The 15163-nt window shown below is 52.6% G+C and overlaps 7 protein-coding genes across 7 annotated transcripts; 4 read left to right on the top strand and 3 right to left on the bottom strand.

Annotated features, from left to right (window-relative positions):
- Positions 1 to 468: 468 nt before the first annotated feature.
- PG985_006725 (prolyl-tRNA synthetase) lies at positions 469 to 1310 on the top strand (the record flags this gene model as incomplete). Its single annotated transcript, XM_066826494.1, has 4 exons — positions 469 to 499; positions 581 to 748; positions 941 to 1168; positions 1258 to 1310. 4 exons carry the CDS (start codon positions 469 to 471, stop codon positions 1308 to 1310), a joined length of 480 nt encoding a protein of 159 aa, XP_066686101.1.
- Positions 1311 to 1658: 348 nt separating this feature from the next.
- On the bottom strand, positions 1659 to 3775 carry PG985_006726 (uncharacterized protein; the record flags this gene model as incomplete). The annotated part of the gene is made up of 5 exons (XM_066826495.1): positions 1659 to 2199; positions 2261 to 2527; positions 2603 to 3180; positions 3241 to 3682; positions 3756 to 3775. The coding sequence occupies 5 exons, from the start codon at positions 3773 to 3775 to the stop codon at positions 1659 to 1661; spliced, it is 1848 nt and encodes a 615-aa protein (XP_066686102.1).
- A 1378-nt stretch (positions 3776 to 5153) lies between these two features.
- On the bottom strand, positions 5154 to 6189 carry PG985_006727 (uncharacterized protein; the record flags this gene model as incomplete). Its single annotated transcript, XM_066826496.1, has 2 exons — positions 5154 to 6020; positions 6076 to 6189. The coding sequence occupies 2 exons, from the start codon at positions 6187 to 6189 to the stop codon at positions 5154 to 5156; spliced, it is 981 nt and encodes a 326-aa protein (XP_066686103.1).
- PG985_006728 (uncharacterized protein) lies at positions 6148 to 7092 on the top strand (the record flags this gene model as incomplete). Its single annotated transcript, XM_066826497.1, has 4 exons — positions 6148 to 6323; positions 6616 to 6644; positions 6842 to 6905; positions 6954 to 7092. The coding sequence occupies 4 exons, from the start codon at positions 6148 to 6150 to the stop codon at positions 7090 to 7092; spliced, it is 408 nt and encodes a 135-aa protein (XP_066686104.1).
- Positions 7093 to 7987: 895 nt separating this feature from the next.
- On the bottom strand, positions 7988 to 8239 carry PG985_006729 (uncharacterized protein; the record flags this gene model as incomplete). The annotated part of the gene is made up of 1 exon (XM_066826498.1): positions 7988 to 8239. The coding sequence occupies one exon, from the start codon at positions 8237 to 8239 to the stop codon at positions 7988 to 7990; it is 252 nt and encodes an 83-aa protein (XP_066686105.1).
- Positions 8240 to 8421: 182 nt separating this feature from the next.
- Positions 8422 to 9963, top strand: PG985_006730 (KH domain-containing protein; the record flags this gene model as incomplete). Its single annotated transcript, XM_066826499.1, has 2 exons — positions 8422 to 8979; positions 9040 to 9963. The coding sequence occupies 2 exons, from the start codon at positions 8422 to 8424 to the stop codon at positions 9961 to 9963; spliced, it is 1482 nt and encodes a 493-aa protein (XP_066686106.1).
- Positions 9964 to 13581: 3618 nt separating this feature from the next.
- PG985_006731 (uncharacterized protein) lies at positions 13582 to 14470 on the top strand (the record flags this gene model as incomplete). The annotated part of the gene is made up of 2 exons (XM_066826500.1): positions 13582 to 13807; positions 13875 to 14470. 2 exons carry the CDS (start codon positions 13582 to 13584, stop codon positions 14468 to 14470), a joined length of 822 nt encoding a protein of 273 aa, XP_066686107.1.
- Between the last annotated feature and the right edge of the window lie 693 nt (positions 14471 to 15163).

Genomic DNA, 15163 nt, shown 5'->3' on the forward strand with positions numbered 1-15163 from the left:
TTAAATCATAATGATAGACCGTTGGTAAAGCAAAGAAGCAATACCTTCCTTAGCGGATTGTAAAATAAAACACCAAGCACCAAACGATCATAACATGATGTCAATTCGGCAGGTAACAGTCGTGCACGCGAAATGAGAAAGCAATGCGCTGCAGTGTTGACCTTCAACAGCTTGGGAGCTACATACCTACAATTTGGAGGCGACATGGATAAAGCTCTCCCTACCTATGCCCCGCCCCCACTTCGAGTAAACCGGAGTAGCAATCGAAACACCGTCAAATAATCTCCAAAATTTGTATACTCGTGGGCTCTTTCTGGCTGTTGCGACAACTTCATATCCTCGTTTCTTTCGTACGTCGCCGGCACAGCAACCAGACGATATCCCCTTGTAGTTGGGCTCCGACTTCGCACGCGCAACCCAGATCCACGACCACAGGTAAAAGCACAGCATACACAGTCAACCAGAAACATGTCGGGCCAAGCAGGTGGAGGAGAACAAGGTTCGTACCACTCTGCTGTTTGTCGCGATTCCTGTGGAATGTTTAAAGACGGCAGAGGGAACTAATACTGGCGGCCGACAGTCAACCTGGACACGCTGAGCGTGCAGCAGCTCAGCCAGGTCAAGAAGCAACTCGACGAAGAACTCGAGCACCTCACCACTTCCTTCACACAGCTCCACGCCGCCCAGTCCAAGTTCCGCGACTGCCTGCGGTGCGTACAGCAACCAGACGGGAAGTCCGCCCTCCAAGGTACGCCTCCATGATCGGTCCGAAGTCTCTATTACGGCTCCCCTCCCGCGCTCCGTACAGATTCTTCCCATGGAAGAGAATTGCGCTCTTTGAGGGGAAAGGGGGCGGGAGATTTCCTCTAACTAGGGGGCTCGCTGCTGGGAGGCAAACGACAAGAAGTATGTTAGCTGATGGACAAACGTGTGAGAGCAGAGGGCAAGCAGGTGCTGGTACCCCTTACCAACTCCCTGTACGTGAAAGGATCGCTCTCGAGCGCATCGCACGTCATCGTCGACGTGGGCACCGGTTTCTACGTTGAGAAGGACATCAAGTCAGCGGCACAATTCTACGAGGACAAGACGACCGAGATCGGCGCCAACGTGAAGGACCTCGACTCCATCATCCAGGGCAAGACCAACAACGTCCGGGTCATCGAAGAGGGTAGGACACAAACCAATTCTAGTTTTCTCATATCGACTCATTCAATTATCATAAAGAGCATACTAACTCTTCGCGTTTCCTTGATCTAGTATTGCGACAGAAGATGGCTGCCGCACCGCAACAGCAGGCGCCACAGGCGTAGTGTTACCTAATGTAAAGGTTTCATCTCATACGTCAGGCTTAGAACCGGTCTAAGCACTCGACCACATCATATCATACAATCCCAAATTTGATAGATTCGGATGGGATGTCGTTGTGTCGTAGCAGCCACAACAAAAGTAGTGTCAGGCCAGTTGCGACAGCAACCAGTTCGGTTTCTCCTGCCACTGAGAAAATGTGACGTGGACAGATGTACTCCGTCGAGGCATATGGTGTACAGTGAAAGTGATGTCTTCGACGTGCAAGAGTCGTATGCCGATACATGTGTCAAACAAACCGCAGGGTTCAGCCGAGGAGGTATCAGGTGGGACTGGAATGCCTCGGGTATCGCTTAGGCCACCACCAAGATCTTGTGGATTTCGTTGATCATATGCAGAAGAGCCTCGACTCTTCTGTTGCCAGTGGCCGCATCTTGCCCCGGGTTATTCGGTAGCAAATGTTCAAGCTCAGATCCCCAGCCACGCCCAGATCCAGTAAAATCTGTTGCTCTGTTACCGTTGTAATCTCCCCAGTGCTCACCCTTGAGATTGATGGAGTAGTTGACTGAAGATGGCTCGTGACGCAGCGTCATGTCCCGCACGTTTTTCCACTCTCGCCGGATGACGAACTCCAGTATGTAGTTTGTAAGGCCATATCTGAAGCTGTAGACACTGCTGATGGCTGTCTTCTGGATGTTGTTCATCAATATCTTGTTTGGCTCGTTTCCATCAAGGCTCAGCTTCACATGAGGAAACATGGCCAAATCAGGGTCTGAGTTCATAGGGGTTGATGGAAGCGTAATTCGTGCAGCTGTCAGGTACGTCTTCAGAGATTGGTACGACTCTTCCAACTCCGCCACCTCGTTCATGAGTTGGATCTTCCAGTCGAAGTTCCTAGATTAAAATCGAGTTAGCTGGCATTATCCATCCAATCCAACGGTAGGTGGTCACATACCTGCCCAGGCAGAGTGTATCATAGCAGAACTCGGCGCTGTCTTTGTCCTGTAAGGGGAAACACTGGAGCTTCTTCATGCTGAAGACAGTCGCGTCACCTTCACGAACCAATTGGGATGTGAATCTGTGCTGGGCCGAGTACACATCAAAGGTAAATGTGGGCTTGATATTATCAAGGGAACGGGTGTTCACGCCAGGAGGCTCGAAAACACCATCTTCCCGCTTCAAAGCGTTAAGAATTCTGATGGCGTCGTTGGGTCCCCCGAGCCTGGCAGTGCATCAGTAAAGTTCACTTCAACGAGATAAGTGCCATCTGGTGATTCAAGAGGGGGAGGGGGCTTACTGAGATACCAGTTTACCCTGGCATCGGGACTGGCCCATCAGCTTCCGGAATCCCTCTATGTCGTACTTCTCTTTTGTCTTGGGATAGGTGGTGACGATATACCGGCCAAAGACAACCTTCAGGTTGTAGCCAGAGTTCAGGCTACCTACCCGCTTCAGAATCGTCGAGAGCTGCTGGCAGAAGTTGCCATAGTACGACGGATCCTCGTCAATGCGGTCGGTGGGCAGTGAATCCATGATATTCTCGCAAGGTCGTACAACCGGCCGAACGCCTACGTCCTTCGATTCCTGAGTTTGTGGGTCCAGGAATACCTCAAACCCGGATAGGGGGCATGAGGACGGCTCCACGAATGTGGCTCGGGTTGTGACCGTCTTGTCAGAAATGAACTCATCGGTCAAGGTCCTCGCCATGTTCAGACGTTGGGCATTGATCTCTGCCGAGGGGTCTTGAATCCGGAGAAACTGCACATGTTGGTTTTCGATGATCTCGACTGTAGAATCGGTTTGGTCCAACTCCTTTGCAACCCCCTCAAGAACGCCCTCGGCGAGCTCAGCGTCATGGCAGATCAGATACCTCGACTAGGGTTCAAACTTTAGTCAGGGCAACGATACAATTTCTGAACTGGATGGGCTACTCACTACCGTGATCTCGGACTTCTCCCGTTCTCCTTGATGCTGCAGACAACCTGTTCTACCATATGCCCATTGCTTTTGGATGCAAGTGTCCCAGATGTCACCTACAGGCTGGCGACGGGGCGGCCTGTAAGGTGCTGGGCGCCGCGCGAGGCGAGTCTGAAGTAGCAAAGGCTTAGGCACTTCAGAGCCCGATGCTATGGACGGAACTGGAGAGGGCGGTTGAATTTGGATGGCTGAAGTGCCAGCATCTTGAGGGTGCTCAGCAACAGCTCCAGTTTTGAGGCCGTTTTCAGTGGGGGGGTCATTCTCGACACAACTGGGACTACACTCGATAGCAAGACCAGCTATGCCATCCGGGCATGGTTCATCGAGAATCGACGGCTCGGCAATGAGAGAAACCCCCGCGCTGGAATCAGAAGCACCTTTGCGCGGGGACCGCTCATTGCTAATTCATGGTCAGACTTCTGGCCATGGTGCCCAAGTGTAGGTATGCAGGATAAGCATTGGTCGACACTTACAAATCGATAAGATCGCCCATTGCGACTGGAAGAACTCGTGTGCAAACCTTGGTGCGCGTTATGTCGGGCAAATGCTAGGTAGTTGAGGTAGGTATTGATTTAAAGTCGATGGGGAGGGTTCGATGTGAAAACGAGAAGTGCTTGCTGTCATGGGAAGGTACCAAACAGCCCTTTATACGGTCGGTAGCTTCTTGACATAGACTGGTAAATCAATTTCCTGCTTTGCTCCTTCCAAGCGGACAATTGCCTGCTGCGTTTGACCGTCAAACGATAAGGTGGGCAAATGCTGTTTACACCGATGTTGAGTACATGTGTTCATGTACAATACGTCAATCACTGAAAATACCTACAGCTTGTTACCTATTTGACATTCTGCACACACCCTACATTTTCCCAGAATCCTTTGTTCTTGGGGCACAAGTTAAAATATCAGGCCATAGTAATGAGTGAATTGCCAATTCTTCATGCCGTGTAGAATTCATACAGTCCTGATGTGTTGTAGGGGGGCTCTATGGTGATCAATCAATCCATGCATTTTGCAGCACCAGCAAAATGACAATCCAAACAAGATGGAAAAGGAAGGTGATATATTGAGGCGTAAATCGCCACGTACCTATGTATGTCCCTACCTACCAAGTAGGTACTTGCACTGGTCTAGAGATACCGCTCATTGATGTATGGGATACTGGGGTATTGTGTCCTTGGCTGGGGAAGGACAAAAACCCATTCTTCTGATACCCTTCTTGACTTACAGCATGAGAGTGCCACAGGGCATGGCAATCATATCAATCATGTCACGAAACAAAGGAGATTACGGCCATTAGGAGAAAGGCACGATGGGATATAATTCTTGCTTTCGCCAGACATTCCAAAAACAATTCTCTACAAATCAAGGTATGCCATCTCCTCACTGATACATGTACAAAAGCACAACAGAACACAACGTCCCTGGCTCATATAGACCAAGTGCTGTGCAACCATCCTCTAGCAAGAAGTATTGGAAATTGCTTTGAAGCCAGTGTTAGGTTTTGGAATCTGCGTATGCAATGGGATACTACAGGCACTATAAATGTACATATCGAACGCCCTAGAGTAGGATCTTAAACCCTTGCTCGACGAACGGCGAGAGATATATGATGCAACAAAAGAATTCGAGACATCAGCTGATGGGTACGCATCAAGTTCAACAATTTCAGCGCAGTTGTGTCAAAGGTAAGTACTTCCCATGCTCCTTGTAGCAAGCGACTTTCGGTGCCTATTCCTCGTCACCTCAGTGTCCCACGAGGGAAGAAGGAGCAGCTGTTCATTCGAGAAATTTCCATTATTCCCTCGAGACATCCGTTTCACTGCAAGAAGAGTAGATACTACCTAATGCGGAGAGTCGATAGGTTACTCGCCTTATTCATCCAAGTCCCTGCCAAAATCCACCAAGCGCAGCTTCGTAGAGTCGCGAGGATGGAACTGGGCAACCTTTGATCTGATCAAAAACCTGGCTGCTGCCGACTCTTTCTCGAGTTGGATGTATGCCGCCGAGCTGTCCCCATCCGACTCCATGAGTTGGTTGAGCAGTTCTTCTGTCAGATCGCGCAAGTCCGAGGCAGCAGCGGCGGATTCGCCCATGGACTGAGCCTCTGGCACGTCACGTCCACCCCAGATTTCGTCAATGCGACGTTGTCGTTTGTCTTGGTCCGGGTTTTGTTTCGCCTTTTTCAACTTTCCGTGTGCACTGAAACCTGCGGCCAGATCGCCATCATCAAGGTCCATCACATCGCCTACCACAGGGCCACCGAGGTCCTCTGCGGCAAGCATCGACGCGAGGTGATCATCAATGAAGCTCCGGAGAGACCTGAGAAACATGGATGTTTCCTTATCGTAGCGCTTTTTCTTTTGTTCCAATTCGCGGATGCGTTCACGGGCAATGCCATCTGCATCAGTGTCCATCCGGTTGTCAACGCCATTACGCAGAGAGTGGATGCGGCCTCGTAGGCTTCTTGCGAGCGCTTCCTGGTCCCTTAATTTCGACCTCTCAGCCTCGAGCCTTTTCTTCATGCCCAGTGCCGATTCTTGATGAGAAGCTAGGAATGCTTTGGTTTCCACGGCGGTTTGAGAGGTCTTCCGCAGGGCCACCAGTGCTGGCAGAGCCGAGTCTGGGAAGGGAAGAAAAGGCGTGGCCGATGATAGCTCTTCATACGCCGCCCTCATGACCCCAAGTGACGCTTCGGGCCCATACCCATCCCGTTGGAGGCTGGTCGATGACATTCGCGCCTAGAACAATATGAGTAAAAGGATCGCCAATAGCGGGTGTTGCAAACCACAATACCCTTTGTAGAGCCACCTCGTGCTCCCTCACGAGCTGCTGTAGCTCTGCCAGCGTCTCTTCGACGTGACCGGCATGGAGGGCGCCGACATCATCGTGAAGCTCACTGTCACTCATACCAACGTGGTCGATCTGGATCGAATTGCAGGCCACACCCTGAGCGTGTCCACCGCTAAAGTCGCCCGTCCGTGTCAGATCGGGGAGGGCTGTAATGCAGCTCGGCTGGCCGTAGCCCTGAAAACCCGAACCGCGTAAGTCTGTGTTGGTGGTTACACTTGACGTCCAGGATGGTGTGGAACACAGCGACGACCCCTAGACGAACAGTGTCTCGGCTTCTCCCACAGACCGTCCGGTTAGGTGGTGCAAAAATGTACTCATGGATCGCAACAGAGGCCGAACTCTGTTTGTAATGACAATTGCCGAAAAGAGGAAGAGAGCCCGGAAAGTCGCAAGGGGAGGCCGTGCTCAAGGGGCTGTTATTAACCAACAAATCAGAACGAGGCTCAATCTGGTTCCGATTGACGATATATGAATCCATAGCAGGCGCACCATACCCCAAGGCTCAATGCGACGTAAGCAGCGCCCTAGTGAGATGTATGTACCTACACTCCTACATACCTCAAATGCGCCCCGAGTAATTTAGTGGGCCGCGTTTGTGGATTGAAACACGACCAAACACATTGGACAACGTGGTGAAGTTCGTGAAACAAACAGACCGAGATTGTACCTGCAATTGCAGCTGTTCCCAGCGCACACATATGACCGACAGGCCATTTCGTAGAACGTGTCGATGACTCGCCAACACCGCCGTTCACCACAAAGTTAGAGATCAGGTAAGGAAGAAACGGACGAGAACATTGTGTACTGCATTGTGCGCTAAGGTCTGTATTGCTTGCTTGCTCCCCCATTGATGGGCGCGATGCCAAGCCTGGTCCTGGCTTCAGGCGACGCGCAGATCATGGTGGCCAGAATCAAGCCTGGGGGAGGGACGACTTCTGGGACGACTCTCCTCGCCATTAGAGAAGATGGCCGGCGAATTGTGTCAACTTCTGGTACTACCTACCATTGACATACCCAATGGAATAAACGAGACAGCTGTTGCTGCTTGCCTGCCTGATTGCTTGCTTGATTGCTTGCTTGCTTCCATGCTTGCTTGATCATCTGGTCCCTCCTCATTTGCCCCGTCCATGCCAAGTGCAGACCACTAAGGCCAGACCACTGCTACGTTAGCAGGTGCAGACCACTAGGTGCAGGTGCAGGCCGCAGGCGACCCCGTCATCACAGTTCAGGTTGAGGAGGGAGGTTTGGGCGTTTTGAGTCCAAAACTTTGGTTTTTCCCACACCACCCGCCCGAAGCACCTACTTTTTAAGCTTTGTTTTCCCCACAACTTCTCATTAGAAAGGCCAAAGGAATCTGCACCGCGCTCTGTAGCTCTCAAACATCATAATTTGATCGCAGCTTCAGACTTTTTCTTTCACCCGTCAGCATCAGCAGCAGCCGCAGCAAACAGCCGCGAACCAACTGCCGATTGAATTCTTCTTTCTTGCGGTGTGTCGCAAGTCGTCTAGCAAGCTTTCTGAAGCCTGGGCCTCGAAATCGACATACGTAACCCTCCATTCCATCCAGCTCTACCAGTTGGATTTGCCCGGCAAAGGTGGGAAGGGAAAAGAGAAATACAAAGAGGCAGAGCAGAGAAGAAGAGAAGAAAAAAAAAGGAATCAGTGTCGCTGCCATATTCCGTTTGAGCAGACCAAAAGGTTTGGCGACTACATGCGTCTGGAGAGCCCTGCAGCTTCTTTTTCTTGAGCGACGGAAGGCATACCCTATCTTCTAATCCGAACCTCGCTGTCGTCCATTCTCTCTTCCTCACGCACGGCATTCTCATCATCATCACCACCACCACCTTCTTCTTCATCACTTCATCCCAATCAAGACCTCTCCGCGTTGCAAAGCAATCTGCCGCCGCTCCTGCACCTTCACCTCTCCGCCCTCGGCTTGCTGAAGTCCAAGAAGCACAACATTGCAGAGGTGTTTTCTCTCTGCGCCGAGTCCCATCACGATCACTTCCAGCGATCTTGAGTCCTTACTCCAGCTCATCACCACTCCATCGACATCCATCACATCCCATCCGACCTCTTGTCCAGCATTCAGCACCGCAGCCGCCATCTCTCACAAGCTTCGATCTGTTCCCGTCTATTCGTCCCCGAACATTACATCAGCACCTACACGCTTTCCTTCGGAAACCTCCTAGGTGTAGATAAGAAACGTCAAAATAATTCAATCAACTTTATTCCGACTCAGTGATTTATCCAATCACCTTTTTGTGATACTGCTGTGTCTAGGTCACAATGTCTGCCTCACCAACCCAGACCACAAACCCGGCCAAAAGGCCTCTTGAAGATGCCTCCTCACCATCAAGAGCCAGCGATCAACCGGATGCCAAGCGTCCCGCCCTCGACAAGGTTATAAAGAATGGCCACGACGAGGATGAGGACACTATCCCCCTGACCGAGAGCAACGGCATCCCACCACCGGCCGAAGCCAACGGTGCCGATGAGGCCAAGCCGGAAACGGCGAACGGCGAAGAAAAGGTTGAGTCGAAAGATGAACAGGGCGATACGATCGTCCCAGATATCAACGAGACGAAGCCGGATTCCCAGCCTACTGCTGCTGGCACTGCCTCAGTTCCCACTGCCACAAGCAGCAACACACACGACGAGACCGCATGGATCCACATTCGCGCTGTTATCTCCAGTCCCGAGGCTGCCACAGTCATTGGTAAGGGCGGCGAGAATGTTAGCAATATTCGCAAGCAGTCTGGTGCCAAGTGTACTGTCAGTGATTACCAGAAAGGCGCCATTGAGCGCATTCTCACCGTTAGCGGTGTAGTAGATGCTTCAGCTAAGGTGAGTTCCTATTCGCTGGTTTTCCTTGGCTAGTATAGCCCGAATACTGACACGTCGCAGGCCTTCGGTCTGATTATTCGGACATTAAACAATGAGCCCTTGAACGAGCCGTCAAGCGCGCAGTCCAAGACCTATCCTCTGCGCCTCTTGATCCCCCACGTTCTCATTGGATCCATCATTGGCAAGGGCGGTTCCCGTATCCGAGAGATCCAAGATGCATCTGGCGCTAGACTCAATGCGTCTGATTCATGTTTGCCTTTGTCCACCGAGCGCTCTCTCGTCGTGATGGGTGTTGCGGATGCGGTTCATATCGCTACTTACTATGTCGGCAGTACTCTCTTGGAACAACTGAACGAACGCTTTGGAGGCCCTGCCGCTTCAGCGTACGCCACACGAAGTGGCGGCCCTGCCGGTGTAGTCCCCGGTGGTATGCAGGTTGTGCCTTATTCTCCCCAGCCCGCTGCTGGGAACTTCGGCAACCGTGAAAACTACGGCCGCCGGCCGGATCCCCGTGCTCACCACATGCCGCCTAACCCCTATGCCCAGCACTATCCTCCCCATCACGGCGGCCCTGTGCCTCAACCTGCGGCGAATGCCCCTATGCACTATGCTCCTCAGCCTGCTGCTGCGTATGGGGCCGGACCTCACATGCCCCCTCACCAGGCAGGTGGCCACCCTGTCCCGCAACCACACGGAGGCCCCCAGGCCCAGCCCATGTCTGGTGCCATGGCGGGTGCACCCCTGACACAACAGATCTACATTCCCAATGATATGGTAGGAGCCATCATCGGCAAGGGTGGTCAGAAAATCAACGAGATACGCCAGATCAGCGGTAGCGTCATCAAGATCAACGAACCGCAGGACAACAGCAACGAGCGCCTCGTCACGATCACCGGTACCGAAGAGTGCAACAGAATGGCACTATACATGCTGTATTCCCGACTTGGTGAGATCAAACACCAATTCGCAGCCGAGAAGAAATGAACACTGACACTGCTTTCCCCTGACAGAGAGCGAGAAACACCGAATTTGATGAGTTACGAGAAATACGATTTCTCCACCTGCGCCCTCATTTATAAGCAGTGCCATCTGGCCCTCCATGGGCCAAACTCTCGTATCTACAGCACTCGCTGCTTGCGCATATTGACTGACTACATGTGCCGGTCGTTTTGAAAGGGTGGAACGGTTTCTTTGGTGGGTTGGCGTATGGGCTCGGTTCACCAAAGTTGTGTCGGTCATCGTCACACGAAAAAACGGTGTTTGTTATGTCTAGACTGGCAACTGAGATCGGGTGGTCGAGGAATGAAAACTGGCCAATACATTTTGGAGGTATTCTATTTAATATGCATGATCTGATCGATTCTTCCTGCCGTACCTTTGCACAGCCTGCTCCTTGTCGTACCCTGTTCCTCATCCTGGACGGTTCACCTGGCATTATTGGTTTGGCGTTGTTCGACCTCCTTGCCCCTCCAATCATGCACTGCCGATTCCCGCCCCTCTGATGCTTCCCATCCTGCTAAACCTCTGAGCACTCTTCTGGGGTGGGTGCGTGCGCGCCCCCGAGCAGCATTCATGGAAAGCTGACGTGACAATAGGAAATCTCACAAGAGCGGTGTATCCGCCGGAAACGAACTCCTGCGTATGCCGCGAAAACCTGCGAAGACCTGCGCCAACGGCACTATAGACAACGTGAAGGCCAATTATATGTGTCGTGTTAGGCCCACCCCATGATGGGGGCTTGGCTGGCTGAGGAGTATAGGTCTTCCTCATCAAGCACCACTGAACACGAGAGTTCTCCATGGCATGCCGACTTCGTTTCGCACCACCAGACGTTCATAAGAAAAACATCCGGCCATTTTGATTGTGCGGCTATACCGTTGGCTCCCTGCTGGCACAATATTGTACTTGTCGTTGCGCTTGGCAAGGTTTAGTATTGTGCCACCAATTGCCGTCAAGAGGGCAGGCTGTTGGATCTTAACGGTCTTCTGGACAAGAACATTTCCAGTAAGCAGCTTAAAGCAGGCAGGTGGCGCGCATGGACGCCAGATTAGACAATGGCTGTCAGTGGCCAAGACCTTTGGGATGGCGCCTTACATGCAGGCTGACATGCGTCTCGAGAGTCTGGAACGTTGCGTTCAAAAGCAAACCTCAGCAAACACCACACCTCTGGCGGCAGAAGGGCAGCCACGTCATACCATACGAGCTAGCTAGTGCCATGCTTGTTCTATGTGGCACATATCCCAAGCGGTTACACAGCGATCGATTGCTGACGAGAGCAGCTGAACGGATATAGGCGCTTAGTATGGAGTAGTATGCACGCATACATATGTCGATGAACTGGGTAGATCTCATTAGCTAAGGTTCGATGCTTGGCAAACCTTCCGTCTGATTTAATTCGGGAGATGCCATATAGATGTGACACTGTATTGGTAGCAGGTTTCCTGACTCGGAAGTTGGCACCCCTGGCCGAGCGGGTGACTACTTTCAGAAAAGCGCAAGCTGCTTCCACGGACATGGAGGTAGGCTTGTAGGGTATTTATTAGTAGGCCGAGGGAGTGAGGTATGGAGTACGGAGTATTGATATTAGTGTATGCATCCACGGAGCAGGCAACAAACGGAGAGAGGCACGGGTGACGGAGCAGAGCAGGCATCCATCCATCCATCCCACAGCGGAGCCATTGGTGGATATATCAAGCGACATTCAATTCTGATCTCAATTAAACGGGCAAAGCAAAGGCGCTCGCGGCGCGCCCAAATCTTGGAAGTCGAGATCAGAGTCGGCGGGGTAGGCATGGAGAGCAATGCACTGGCAAATAAAACAACACGAACACGCATCTCAGCCAGCCGTTTCAGAGGCCGCTCAGCTGGGGCGAGTCAGCCAATGGGGCAATACTGTGTGAGGCGTTGAATCAACCGGTCCAAGTGCATGACCCGACCGGCCATGGGAGATGGGAGGGCAAGACAGCATTGCCTTGGATCAGCCCATCCGCACGCACCCTGGCCTGGCTAGTAGTAAGGGCAAATTCAACCCCAGACGACGAGGGCAGGGAGGTTAGATTTGCATCAAATTGGATGGGGGAGAGGGACCAGATCCTGCGATGCTTGGGTCGGGTCGCATGTTGAGTTATGGATGGAGGGCCTACCTACAACGTTGCTTGCACCACCATGGGTTCCATGGGCTTTCAGACGAGGCGAGAGGAGGGAAAGTGTGTGAGTCGCGCGCTAATACTACTCGACGAACTGATCCGGGAACGTCTCGTCACGTCTCGCTCTCGTCTGTTCGTTTGTCCGTTCGTTCGTTCGTTCTCTCAATTTCGTAATGTCAGCTTCGGCCTAACCTATCTGACTGCATGCAGCTACTGGACTAGGATGGGCTGCTAACTCTAGAACGGAAGCTACCGTCCTCCTGTCGACCAATCACGACGCAGTCGCAAGTCTTGTTGTGTTTGTTCCTGGCGTGCGCGGGTGGCTGCCTGCTTGCTGCTTGTGTCTCTGCCAGTCAGCAGTTAAGCACCAGTCAAGCAATGGATGGGCAGCCACCTACGAGGTACCTAGTGTAGGTAGCTAACGTGCTTAGACGGGGATGCTCAGCCTTAATGGCCACTTGCGGCATTAGCTTGGCAACGGATTGGCCAGTCCAGCCGGTTCCCCCATAATTCGCTGCCCCCTTTTTGGGTCTTGTTCATTTTCTTTTGCATGCAATCTTCCCTCTTTTTGCATCCTGACCCTGGCCCTGGAAATTACTTCGAATGAGAACGGGATCCACCCATGGGCAGACTGGACCAACTGCGGGCTCCGGCGCCGTCCCCAAACACTTGACACACGGTGAGGAGTCAGTGTCACTTGCCAATTGCCTGCTCACGAGATGACAAGTTCGTTCGTGCTCGTAGCACGTCCCCAGCAGCCTGGCAACTTATAGCTTCAATAGGCTTAAATGATGAGCTGGAGGGCCACTCGGGGGGGTCCTCTTTGGGTATTCTCTGGGGCCCTCTCTGCCACATATCCGGCGGCGCATCTCGCTCTCGCTCTGGTACTACTCGTACTAGAGCCCTGGGGTCCTGAGCTTTGCTCTTAAAAAAGAAACCAAGTGGGAAAGGGCATGGGTGCAAGGGGCGGAACCCGTCAGCAACGCCAGGCAAACGAGATGGGCTTGATGCCGCTTCGGCCATGCTACGGGGTAACGCCTGCTCGGATGATTTTGCCTGACCCTGGCTGGTCCTGGCCGACCCTGGTCAACCAGAGTACAGGATGGAGATGTCAGGTCTTCTGGGCAGTAATTCTCGGTAAGGGTGGACGCTGGGCCGCTCGCCAAGAATGGATTTATCCTTTCATAAGCCATCGTCGGTTGGCCTCTCATCCTCCTTCCCTTTCCTCTCTTTCTTACCCACGCCTTCAGACCACTTTCGTCTATCACACTCTCTCAGCCTCACGGCACTTACACTCTTTACCAAACCATCTTAAAAAGCCTTAATCCCTCCTTCCAGAGGCCCTGCTTTTTTTTCGTCGCTCTCTATACTCTAATACATACTTCTTGTCACTCTTTGACCCCTACTTTTTCGTCGTTCCAGTATTCTTAATCCATCTACACTCCAAACCGTCAAGATGCGTTTCGCTACTATCTCCGCCGCCGTTGCCACCTTCGCCGTCTCGGCCATGGCCCAGGTTGATGGCTTCGACCCCATCACCAGCCCTACCCAGGACCAGAAGGTCGCTGCTGGCGAGACGCTCAGCATCAAGTGGCAGCCCGGCCAGGTCAAGGGTGCCGTCAAGATCGCCCTGATCGGCGGTGCTACCCAGAACACCCAGGTTCCTCTGACCACCATCTCCAGTAAGTAGCCTCTTCGCGCGCGTCGGCCGTCCGACTCTACGATCAATATATTAACCTGTTCCTACAGCTGGTGTCGACAACCAGGCCGGTGCCTTCGAGTGGACCATCCCCGAGACTCTGGGTGACAAGGCCGTCTACGGTCTTACCATCGCCCTCGAGTCCGACCCGGCCACCTTCCAGTACAGCTTCCCCTTCCACATCTCCCCCAAGGCGGCGGCCGCCGCCCCCAAGGAGGCTGGATCCAGCAGCGCCGCTGCGTCCAAGGAGGCCGGTGACTACCCCACCGCCGACAAGCCCGTCGTCACTGTCAGCTTGTCCAGCGCCGTGAGCACCGCTGCCGCCAGCAGCTCTGCCGCCTACCAGGTCTCTTCGGCCCCGGCTGTCTCTACCTCCAAGGCTGCTGTCCCCACCACCTCGTCTGCCGCTGTCCCGGCCTACCCCACCGTGGCCACCCCCAAGAACAACACCGCCACCTACCCCGCCGGTGTTCCCACCACCATGGCCTCTTACCCTGCCGGCAACAGCAGCAAGCCTACCGGTCCTCCCACTCCTATCCCCACCGCTGGTGCGTCGCGCTTGGTAGCCGGCTCGTTCTTCGGCGCCGCCGCAGTGGCCGCCTTTGTGAGTTCCCTAAAGATGTCCTGCTTCAAGAATAAATACTAACGCCGAGTCGATAGGTTTTCATGTAAATCGATTTACTTGATTCAAGTGGGTTGGCGTGGAAAGGGACAGAGTTTTCTGTATGTGTGGATGAACGGATTATTAGAACGAACGAATGAAAGATAGGGAGAGAGTCGGCTGTTGAAAGCGATCTGAATGATCGACCCGAGTGTGTGACGGAAAAACACAGGGGAAACAGGGGCCGTGGTGTTCTATTATCGACCCTCGTTTCGCTTTCGGTTCATATAGACGGTTGTACATTCTGATTGCGCATATATACCCCATGAAACTTACCATGCCCGTGGCTTCTCAGTGATGACTTGCATGTATAAGTGATTCTCTTGGCTTCTTGGATATGATCGACATGGCTGTCTGGGGTTAGCGCGCCATCTGTTTGTCTACATATCTGCCTTACATAATAAGCATCGTTTGCAATGCCTGGCACCTGGTCATCCTACCTGTTCCGCTGTGGAGCATGAGTTGTAGATCTTGTTCGTGTTGTTGTTCTACTAGGTATTGAACGAGATGTGACTAGTTGTTCACGAGCAGTACGGTTCATTTACAGTGCACTTATACTGAACACGAGACACTTAGTGAACAAATAGGTTCTGATGTGGCGCATTTTCAGGCTTTGCTACTGCCAGCAGACAGAAACTCAAATGATCATCGGTTTTGCACGTTCAGGCACCACTAAAC

This window comes from Apiospora marii (genome assembly GCF_038362585.1).
Source record: "Apiospora marii strain CBS 49790 chromosome Unknown utg000004l_segment0_segment0, whole genome shotgun sequence".
Classification (NCBI taxonomy): domain Eukaryota; kingdom Fungi; phylum Ascomycota; class Sordariomycetes; order Amphisphaeriales; family Apiosporaceae; genus Apiospora; species Apiospora marii.